This window comes from Hippichthys cyanospilos, chromosome 15 (genome assembly GCF_059441005.1).
Source record: "Hippichthys cyanospilos isolate Australia breed blue-spotted pipefish chromosome 15, RoL_Hcya_1.0, whole genome shotgun sequence".
NCBI lineage: Eukaryota > Metazoa > Chordata > Actinopteri > Syngnathiformes > Syngnathidae > Hippichthys > Hippichthys cyanospilos.
In genome coordinates, this window is record NC_142383.1 from 11,339,470 (window position 1) to 11,351,582 (window position 12,113).

Consider the following 12,113-nt stretch of genomic DNA (forward strand, 5'->3'; position numbering starts at 1 on the left):
AAGTGAACATTTTAGGGCATGATTGTGGCGATCGGGTCTTGTACGATTTATGTGGTCTGCTGGCAGGACGCAGCATTGACTCAAATTGATTTACATGAGCTTGTATTAAAACAACCTGAGCTGACCGCAGAGTTGTGCAAACATTAGCAAGAACAGGGGCGGAACTCGTAATAAATAAAAAGGTAATGTAAACTTATGAGGTCGAAACACTAAAAAGGTTAATCGTGAAAAGGGAAAATAGCCAAAAGCTATAAAGTATCACTGGAAATGGTAGGATACTGTTTTATTTATATCTAGATATGAATGAATCATGTTAATGACATGGAATGTGTGCATTCAAGTTACTTTTTTTGGTTAAAAAAGATACAAATAACTGCAACCAGGTATTTATGGAAACATGGCCATACCTATGTCAAATGAACATTTTTGACTGGCAAACTCATTTGAACGTACATGCAATTACATTCTAACGTATTTCCAAGGGATGTTCAGCATTATTATAAATACATATGAAAATATATTTGGATGTACTTGCAGGCTAAAAGCTACAATAGTATATAATTTATTCCCATAATGTCATGTTGTACTGATGAGCATTCCCAGTAGCTTTAGGGAAAAAAAAGTTCTATGTTTTGGCATTTCGTGAACAAGTACGTTCATACGTATTTGACTTTGACTTTGTATGGTATTTTTGAATGCATATGAATATGTTCAAACTTATTTGCTCGTAATCTCGAACATATTTGAAACTTTCTTCAAATATTTGAAAATACATTCAAACTTAATTGTAAATATGTTTGAATGTATTTGAATCCTTTCTGTGCCATATTTTTCTATATATGTTTCTATTACTATTCAAAAAGGTTGAGATAAAGTCATATTTTGTCACTTAGAGTTAATAACTTAAAGTGTTGATATCTTCGAACGTGTTTCAAATAATTCAAATGAGTACGCCACTCAAAAATGTTTACCCCACATAGACAGCTCCACATTTGTGTCGGAATTAATGCGCTCGTGCACTCGCTTTTGGCACAAACTCAAAATGTTCATCGAACTTTGCACATTTGTATGTACTTGCAAATATGTTTCAATGTACAGTACCTGCAAATGCCCAAATGTACTTGTTAGCAACATGCTAAATCCTAGCATTTGTTCCCAAAATGGTAAGGTGTGTTAATGAGTATACCCTGCAGCACTGTGGAAAAAAAATGCTACTTATAGCATTTAGCTAACAATACATTTGAACATATTTATTTTTGAGCGTGGTGTTGACAAGTAAACCCTGCACCATAGTGGGATTTTTTTTTTCATTTAGCTTAGAAGTATGTTAGAACTAATGCACACTCTTCACATTTGCAAGTATGTTTGAACATGTTTGCTAGTATGTTCGTAAGTACCTTACTTGCAAATACATTTGAACGAATTTTGAACGTACTTCAATACATTCAAAATTTGAATTGCGATTTTTACAACAGTAATTGATCCCAAGCCTATTTCTAAAGGATTGTAATACGCTCAATGCCGTTACCTCTACATAAGGTAAAGATGAGCGTTTCAGCTTTTCCGAGACAGGGAATCTCGTTGGAGTTGCTTTAAACAGCCCATGCAAACTCATGAGAGGACGTCATTCTTCGCAATTAGAACCGAGCATCTTGTGACCATACTGCGTCATCACTGGTCGGCCCGACGGGTACAATGAACCCCCTTCACGAGGCTCCGAGAAGACAAAATTGATTCGCTCGACCCAGCGCGAGACATATTCATTCATATATCTACTCATGAGTCCAGTTAAATAACAAGTGTGTATTAATGGACGCTAATGGTGCTCATGGTCATATTTGTCTCTGAATGCATTTGCCTCTTTCGGTTTTTGGAGGCATATGCAAGTGTTGGCTACATCATTTGTTTTATTCCATTTTTGATCATTCCTTCTTGGGCAATAATTGGGTCATAATTATTTTTAAATTACTTTTACTGGACATAATTTTCAATTATGGGATTTCTTTTTTAATATAAAATGCAAACGTTATTCATCCATTTCCCATCTCTAGTCGAGTATGGAAATGCCCGAGGACAATATTTTAAGAAACATGTGAAATTACTACATAAATTAGCTCAGTGATTCTCAACCTTTTTCCAGGGATGTTCTCCCTGTGAAATGTGTTTTCAGCCAAGTACCTCTTAACCTATCCATATCAGTTTGGGTAAAAATAAATAAATAAATACATAAATAAACAAAGACTTAAAACATGCCATCAACATCTGATTTATTAAACATTAGAATCTTTCAAACTTCATTTGTATTCTCAAAAATAAGTCTTTGTAAATAAATATTTGTCCTCACAAAATTATTAAACATAAGTGTCCTCTTTTGGAATTACAGTAGAGATCTGTTCACAAAAATAAATCATTAACATAATAATTCATATTTTTTTTCACAAAAAATAATCATAAAATGTCAGACCTTTTCTCAAATAGAAAGAATTATAAATACGGTACATTTTTGTCCCCAGAAACATACATAAAAAAATATGAATACATATTTGTCCAGAAAAACATTCAACTTTAATTTTTGGGATCATAGTAGGGATGTTTAAAAAAAAATTAAAAATCATTAAGGTGACAGGTAACGAGAGTGGCACATGACCTGTTGGGTTGAACCATTCTAATATAAGGGAGAATCTGGGTTTTTAAAATCATGAAATTGAACAACCTATTGAAGGTACAATTTGTTTTATGAACTTATATTCTCTGAAACATTACATTTATTCAATCATTCTTTTAAAATGATTTTTGCATGTTTGTTTTTTGTTTAATTTAAAATCTCAAGTACCCCTGGAGTTCCTTCATTTAAGAACCACTGGTTTAGCTGATGTCCAAGATCACAGTACAATTACCAGTATTTTGGCCTTGACATGATAAAGGCCATGTCACACTCATGGAAGATGGCGATATCTCAACATGATGGTAGTTTTCCAACAATATTTACGTGAGCCATCACTTGAAAGTGCCTAGAGATATCCCCCACCCTAGCTCTTCTTGTCATTTAAACTCTAAGCATGTGAATCATTCCTGATGAAAAGTAACAAAATACTGAAAACAAAGCCGATAACAAAACGTTTACTTGGTTAATATTCATCACGTTTTATGGGTGGGCAGGGACTTGAGTGACCTATCTATTTGCTTGCACACCATTGGAAAGTCAACTTTTCACAATATGTTTTCCTTTTGACATAAAGCAGCTCACAAAATATTATTCCTACATTTTTGGTTTGCAAGCTAGCACTCTCAACCCACGCCACCCATCACTTTTTTTATGTACTGTATTTTAATTCCTTTAAAGTTAATGCTGACTTTTTGTAGGAGTTGGCAGTTGCTTTCTGGATATTGGCCAATGTGTTGTCAAGTCACTTTTCATATTTATTTTCTCAAATCACTTTATATAATATTTTGTGTCTATTGATGCAACTTTCATTCTAATTTTAATTAAGTTACACATAAGGTTTGAAAATGTTAAGACCCTAGTGTGAGAATTACCTTCTTCTTCTTTAGTCTAATTACCATGCAAATTATGAGCAAGTGAGCAATAACACCGCTAACATTAAAAAAGAAAGATGCCTCGCTGGCCATCTCATTTCCTGCAACGATAATGAATCGACTTACCACAAGTCACCGTGTGGTGTTGTCGCTTCAGCATTATTTTTTCACACGACAACAGTTTTGAACATTAAATATTGATCTTTATTAGAAATGTATCATCTCGAAAGTTATGTTGCACCATGTGGGTGTCGTCCATTGTGAGCAAACACTGACGGTTCTGTTGGCTGGGAAAGGTTAAATGCCTGCTTGAGTATGGCTGGAAGAATGGATGATGTGTGTTGCAGGATTGGGCTAAGAGTGTGTTGATTTACAGCTTTACTCCAGCCATTATAACACAAGGAAAACATGGATGCTCTTTGAATTTGTGCATTTATTATTGTCATACCATTGTTTTTATTTATTACTTTGCATTTATCATAAATTATTATAGTCAGTGATACTGTAGGGTCATTTGTTTTTTTTTGTTTTTTTTTATGTTTCCATTTGTCTTCAAACATACCACTTATTTACCGTAGAAGCTGTTTGGTTGCTATATATATATATATATATATATATATATATATATATATATATATATATATATATATATATATATATATATATATATACAGTAAAGTGCATCAGTATGAAAGCTCAATAATTTAAGTATAAGCTGTTGAAATAATGTCGAGTCTAATGTTTTTTCTACACCACTACAAATTGCACATTATAGGTTTTTGGAATTGTAAATATACTTATTCATTTCTTTTTATTTTCAAAGACTAAAAATTGCTTTAAATGTCCTTAATATGGATATATTTTTTGGGGGGATATGGATAGATATGGATTTTTTAATTTTTTTTTGCCTGAAATGCAGTTCTGTTTGTTATATTTGTATGAGTGTGATTGAATTAAAAATATTGTTTTCACTTTAGTGTTTGTATTATGATTCTTAAGTGAAAAAACATTGATTTTAGCTCAAGTATGATTTGTTTTTTAAATTGCTTTTAACGTTTAAGCATCTAGAAAAAAATATCTTAAAATATTTTCAAGCGCTTGAAACAAAAAAGTAATTCTTACAAAAGATAATTCCCTTTAAAAGGTAAGGAGTCAACCCCCAAATTTTGTTTATAATAACATGCAGCCATACTCATCCAAACATAGCAATCTGATTAATCTTGCAGTTGCGCTGCAGAAAGCACCCGTTTTTTTATTCATCACAGGAGGCGGCCATTTTGCCTCTTGCAAATCAAAGCTCAGCTTGCAAATACTGCGCCACATGACCTAACTTGGACACCAGGTGAGCTGTGGTTGGTTGGTGGCTGAATAATTTTCAAGTGACAATAATGGCAGTCTCCTCAGAAGGAACATATTATTGAGTAACTTTAATTGAATTCCCTTTAAAGGAATGAGGATGAATTGTGACTTTTTAAGTGAAATTTGTCTCGTGTGTCTATGCAGATGTTGGAACCAAAGGTGGACACGGCCTCTTGTGAGCTGGGTGGCGTCGGAGGGGATCGAGGTGGCGTGTGCCTCCACCTACCGCCCCGCAGTTCAGAGGGGGAAGAGAGCAGCTTATATCCGTCCAGTCCCTCCGAAGCCTTCACCCTGAGCAGCCCTCACCCCTCGGAGCCCCTCAGCCCTCTAAATGAGGTCTACCTTCCCCTCGGTAGCCTGGGCGGGTCCGAGGAGCGCCACAAGGTGCCCCCCACGCCTCCGCCTTCCACCGAAGGCGAGGACTGGAAGAGCATGGACGGACACGAGATGATCTGGAGAGAAGGCAACCGGCAAGAGGGCGAGTATGAGGAGGAGGAGGGCGCGAGCAGGAAGAGCGACTTGGAGGAGTTGGGTGAGCGAGAGGAAGAGGAAGTTCACCTCCACCTGCTGGTTTCCAACGCGGACGAGGACAACGCTTCCGAGCCGCCCGACACAAACGCCCCTCCTTCGTCCTCCTCATCCTCGTTCGTCATCCCCGAGCTGCGCCTGGACCGCTCCTTCAGCGCCGATGCCCTGTCCTCGCCCAACACCGACGAAGAAGAATACGACGAGGAAGAAGAGGAGGAAGACGACGAGGATGAGGACGATTCGGACGAAGACGACAGCGATGACGCCTACCTGCAGCGCAGCGACAGCAAGAGGCGATCAATGGTGGAAGGCGCCACCTGCGAGAAGCACGGCGGCGGGGGCCTCAGCGTCCAGAACTCTCTGCGTCGGCGCACCCACAGTGAGGGCAGTCTGCTGCAAGACACGCGCACGCCCTGCTTCACCTCTGACAACGCCATCAACTGCTTGGAGACGGGCGGCGGGCGCCACAAGGGCGGCTGGACGCTGCCCTCGCCCAAGACCCTGAAGAAAGAGCTCACCAAGAACGGAGGATCCATGCATCAGCTGTGTATGCTCTTTTCTGGAAGGAAGGTAAGCATGTCCACACTTATACCGTCTTCTATGAACGTGAGTATGACTGCTGCTTGTTTTTCTTAGATGTGGGAGCCGTACAGAAAAAGTTCCACTACCAATGTCACAAAAGATTTACTTCAAACCCAGAAATGAGAAAGGTTTTGCCCTTAAATACAATATCCTGAGCATGATGGTTCCAGGCTGAGTAGATCATCATATGGTAATAGTATGTTGCAATCCAGGCGGATAACTTCAAAGCGAATAACAGCATATTAATGCAATATTTTGCCCACTTCTTTGATCTTTACATCAAACGCATTTCACATCAAACAAAGCATTGAAGGACACTAAGCAGCTGAAATTCCACTCAGTTGGCGACAACGTGTCAAAGTTCAACATGGCATGGCCACTTAGTTATTGCACTACCAGGAGTATAACATCCCTTGGCTAAAATACAGAGAGAATGATGTAGAGGAAAATGGCCCAAAAATGGCCAAAATACTGCGCAAGAGTTAAAATTAGTCTGAACTTGAAATGTCTTTTGTGACCTTAGTCTTGGAACTTTTCTCATGATCAATCAATTAATCCAATTCAAATCCAAAATACGTGCTCCCATACACTTTACAATAACAGCATAGTACAATTAAAAATACATGAAGTTAAGAGTAATTTCGTCATTTGTTTAATCAAAGGTCCACACACGACTCAAATTTAAATGCAGTAAAACCCACAACTTGGTTGCCCTTAATTGAGGGGATGCATATTTAAACGACCCTATCATGAGCCATTTGACGCACAAAGCAGTCACGAATTTAAACAAAGGTGCAAACACGGACACATATATCAATAGCAATCCTACACTTCCCTTCCTGTTGCTGTATCATTGTTATTGCTTTAATGCATATCCCAAGACCTGTGCGTGACCGTCTACTCACCCTAATTTTCCACTCAAGATTTATGTACAGTACCTCTGAAATAGTGACAAAGCTGTGTGTCAAAACACACACGCACACACGCATACACACTGGGTCTTCTACAGTCGCAGGGATGCGTCATTGACTTAATACCTTCTCCAGCCGATTGCAGCTGAAGCGCAGGCGCATTGTCGTGACCTGACCTTTAATAAAAATCCAAATCTTCCCTGACGTGCACACGGAATTTATCAACATTCAGTAGTCACTTTATTAGGAACACCAAATAGAATTTCATGATATCTTACACGCAATTCTCAGTTTTGACTACATGTCAAAGAAGCAACCATTTTCAATCATGTTGCACATGATACTGTATCAGCTCCATGTTGACTTCTCTGGTTTCTTTCAAAAGACTGACATCAAGTGGTAACAAGAAGCAAGTGCGTAACCGGCATGGTTTATTTCAGCCCTCAATAAAATTTCCAAACACTACGAGACATGATGGCATTATGAAACAATGACTAACGTTCTCGTGTCTCTTATAGACATTTGACAATTAAAATATACTTTGTCTTAATTCCGTCTCGATTGCCTGCGAATGGAATTATAATGGAAATTGAAATGTATCGGCGCCTTAGACAGTTTTTGTCGTCAATTTTACGTCGTCATGCAGCAAAACAATAGGTACGTGACAAAAAACACACTTTTTTTAAATCAGCAAGACCAATGACACGTGAACGCTCTTAAAAGAGGTCAAATTGTGTTGAAATGTTATTATTTTAAGATTAAAGAAAGTTATGACATTTTAAAGACTTTGAAAATGATGGCAAAAATGAACCCATGTTTCTAACTCAAAACAATAGAAAGGCTGGTGTGATTTTTTTTGTCATAAAAAAAAAATACACAGATGATGGCACTCTCTCCCCTGTGCCTCCTGTCTTTATCTTCATGTGTTACTAAATTTGAAAAAAACATATATAATGTACATATATACAAAGCAAGCTATTTTTCCATTTTTTTTTGGGGGGGGGGCAAGGAGTTTATCCATCTGTGCCTGCACAAAACAGAAATATTTAATGAAAATCAAGCATTTTTAAAAGGTGACATTAAAGGGAATTCCTCTCTACATTACATGTAAACATGGACTCTGAAAACGCATGTTTAACCAGCCAGATTACATTTTTCTGAATGGGGTCCAAAAAGGCCCGCAATGTCAGAAATGAAATCCCTATTTATATATCTCCAAAAAGATACTGTTACCAATTACATGCAATTTGGTTTTGTTATATATTCCTGATTTAGAGTTGTGTTTCATACAAATACATACTGCAATTATTACTCTCATTGGTTCTGAGCATAATAACTGGGCTCCGTCGTACACCAAGGACTTGGGTCTGCACAGTCCTCCTGAGGGCGTCTCCCTTTTTGCAAATATTCCAGTGCAAAAAGCAATTTCACTAATTGTCCAACAGAGGGCAGCATTCATCACATCCTCTTGAGTCAGACGCACTTTAGAAATGTTACTTTGTGGCTTTTGTGTTTCGATTCTGTTAAGTGTTTTGACAACATCCCCTTGCCTTTGAGAGATTTATTTTAATCTCTGTATGAGATGTATGTATTCAAACCTGTCACTTTTATATATGTCAAGAAGATAGCTCATCATGTGGAGGACACTCCATCACCTTTGGATTAGTCAGAGGCGGGGCCTTATCCTTATCTGGCCGCAGTGGCAGCTGGGCTGTCAGCACATTCAGCATCCTTAAATGGCATTGAGATTGTATATGTGTGCGGGTGAGTATGCCTCTCGCACAACCCCAGATGATTGGTCCTTTCCGAGTTGAGGCTAACTGGACCACCCTTGTTGGCGTCATGGTCATCTCTTATGAGGAGTCTGCTTGCACTATTTCATATCATCTGCCACCCTCGCACACACGCAGTACATCTTGTGACTGATAGTAAATTGTATTGTGTGTGTGCACTATTTGTGTGGATGCATGGCAACCTAGAGGCAACAATCAATTCTCGATGGTTTCAGTTTGCCAGAACAGAAACAGTAAGTTTGTATTTGTATTTAGTATGCTTATTAAAGTGGTGGTTCAACCTTTTTTCAGTTTACCCCCTTGCAGCCCAAGTAGTCCCTAATACACACAAAAAAAAAAAAAAAAACCACAAAACAATTTGTCGTGTCATTGGAGTCTGATTTATTCAACGCTGGAGCTACCAGGCAGCCTTTGAATAGCGAAAATCCTGGTAGAACTGGCGCCTGATGACATACGTCAGAAGGAAACCAGTTCTATTATATTCATGATCATTTTTAAAATGAATGAGTTGAATAATCTGTGGTTAGTATTTTTTTCTGCCGAATATCTGCATCGGAATAAAAAACCCATATTGATCTGGCCATAATTGATTGCTTAGTATCTATCTTGGCTGAACAATCGAGTACACATACTAATATCTGATAAAAAAATGATATCAAACATCGCTATTAATAATAAATCACAAAATTCTATATATGACTGTTTCAGGGAATGCTTTTGTGACTTGGTGGTGGTCTCTGTTGTTTTTTTCACTCTTGAAGCCCTGTAAGACACTCCGATTAATCACCACAGCTGGAATAAATTTGACTTGACTTGAATTTGAATCTGCACCAAAGTAACAAAAATGACTGTTTGGAATTTTCTTGGTATTTGCAGTAGCGTTACTTACAGCTTTTGATTTATGACACACAACTTCATGAAGCCCAAATACCAAGCCAGCAATTCCACTTACACATTAACACACAGCCCATTTTTTTTCCTGTTTTTGAAGACGCTGCATTCGTTGAGACCTAAACACAGACTCATCTTAACACAACCAGTAAACATTTTGTTTATGGGCCGTAAAATGTTTGTTTGAAATGCATGTAAATATTGTCTTTGCAGACGCCGTGGAAACAGATACCGCGTATTTGTCGTTGATGTCGTTAGGGGCAACTTACATTACCTTGCGTTGTGTCGAGAGCGCACGCAAGTGGGTGGAACAAAAGTGGGCATACTGTAAGTTACGTATGTTAAGTTGCGTACAGCGTGGGTATGACACAAGATTAGTGTGCTACTAAACAGATCTAAATTCTGTCTGAACACTTTCTGAGCGGAGAGTGACTGTGAATTACCCACCTCTCCTTTTGTACAAATATTGGGATCAAAAGCACGACTAATATTTGCCTGTGGTAATTAATTATCCAAATACAGTCAGTACAATGTGTTTATTTAAAAGAGGCCTTGAGTAATTTGGCTAAATCAATATAACCTGATGACTTATTCTAACTCAAATGGTTTGAAGGAACTGATTGCAACAATTCATCTAAGTTTAATACAGTTACTCAAACACCATAAAAATTATATTGGATCTGGCTAAAAATGTCTAAGGATGTCAATAAAGATTAAAATTGCATTACATGTTATTTCATAATTCATGAGAATAGCATTTTTCTACAGGAAAGGTAGCAAGTACAAAAAAAATATATTGGAAACTATCTTTGATGTGTTGAAATATTTATATATACAACTTTTACGCAGTCACTTGAACTGTCTTCCCGTCCTCTACATCAGAGGAAAATGGAGGTTGCGTATCTTGCCGAAGGGCACTTCAACATGACACATGAACATATTGCAGCGTGTACCCTTCATTTTATTGTGTGCGACATGCAAATGCAAACGAGGCTTCAACCCACATGGCTCAGGTGGGGATCAACTATTGGAACGTGTCCATGACCTGTGTCCTTCAGAAAGATGTTAAATTCACAGCTGCTCTTGGTGTTATGTCATCAGTACAAGGTTAAAAAAAAGCTCCCCTGAATAAAAGAAATAAAATTAAATGGTATCAAAAGTAGACCTACTTGAGCATTGAATTTACTCAAATTTTACACTCAAAAAGAGGTAAGACCGGCTTCAATGTTCTCACTTCTCCAAGTTGTCCTCACATCTTCAAAATATCCTCACTATGCTGGTAGAACACTCAAAGCGGTTCTCACAAGTATAGCCAAACAGAAACACACATACTCCAAACGGAGTCCAGAAATTTGAACCCATAGATTCCCAAAACTGCCTTACAGCAAAATACTCGAACTTTCCCATGTGATGAGCAATCTCTGGGAACTATTTCAGTTCGTGAACAAAATTACCATTTAACAAAGTGTCCTTTTGCGGTAAGGTACTGAAGCTCTTCTCTATGAAGACAAATGTGTCCCATAGTTTATGTGTGCATTTCGCACTGCTGCACGTGAGCGGAGCTGAAAATAGACGTCTTCCATTATTTCATTTGAAGTTTATGGAAACAGTGTGGAAATCTCTCTTGATGATGAGTGTTAATGTTGTTTGGTCTAGATGGGAATAAAAAAAAAAAAAATACGAGTCAGGCCACTGTATTTGTTCACTAAAGGCACATTCTGGGACAGATAATTGATCAAATGAATCACAAGCTGAGCTGCTTGTTGTTTACTTTTAGAAGTCCGGCACGGGACAAAAGTTCAAATCAATGTGGGGCAGCACAAAAATACTAAATGTGGACAGGTAAATATTTACGGACATGAACAAACTGCGGGTAGGCAACACGGTGTCCCTCTAGTCGAGTCTTTTGGCAAAAAACTTGAACAAAGCTTCGCCATTTATGGATGTTTAACTTCAGGGCTTGCAATAAATTGAACCACCAACTGTCTTTTACAGTAAACATCTTAAGTGTGCTCCCTCACTCTAGTTTTGGAACTTCCCTCTTTCCCCTTAAGAGCACTAGAAGTTAAAACTGGACAAGTATATTTAATGTTACGAATTTTCTTTTCTTCAATTTTAAACGGAACTGCAAAAAGGGTGGCCGTGTCTCAAGCGGTAGAACAGAGCATCCGCTAATCTAAGGGTTGGCTTCTCAAATGATGCCGGCCATTTTCAGGTGCCTAACACTTGAAAAAAAGTAAAAAGAATAAGTACTTGGAGCTAATCTGGTCAAAAAACAGTTAACACTTGCATTTGCTTATGGTAACAAAAGCTGTCCTCGGAATTGTACATGCTAGTTTATTACAAGTGGCACAGTGGAAAATTGTTTATGATTATCACATCAACCTCACTGGGCAGAGGTTGCGGGTTCAATTACTTCCATCCTTTGTGGAGTTTGCAGGTTCTCCCTATGCCCATTTGGGTTTTCTCCGGATACTCCGGTTTCCTTCCACATTCAGCCAAAACATGCTTT

At 38.1% G+C, this 12,113-nt stretch overlaps 1 protein-coding gene and 1 long non-coding RNA gene across 4 annotated transcripts in view; one reads left to right on the forward strand and one right to left on the reverse strand.

The window, feature by feature from the left end:
• The window catches only part of rgs3a (regulator of G protein signaling 3a), a 121,173-nt gene that overhangs the window by 82,295 nt on the left and 26,765 nt on the right, over window positions 1-12,113 (forward strand). For all 3 annotated transcript variants that reach the window (XM_088434414.1, XM_088434413.1, XM_088434412.1), the window contains one exon: window positions 5,041-5,994. In XM_088434414.1, coding sequence (XP_088290540.1) covers window positions 5,041-5,994 — 954 coding nt within the window. The remainder of the gene's footprint in view (window positions 1-5,040; window positions 5,995-12,113) is intronic.
• LOC148411707 (uncharacterized) lies at window positions 4,971-7,121 on the reverse strand. The gene is made up of 5 exons (XR_015867894.1): window positions 6,912-7,121; window positions 5,943-5,983; window positions 5,695-5,814; window positions 5,455-5,589; window positions 4,971-5,348 (listed from the first exon to the last, which is right to left on the reverse strand). It is a non-coding gene; the product is annotated as an uncharacterized LOC148411707 (long non-coding RNA).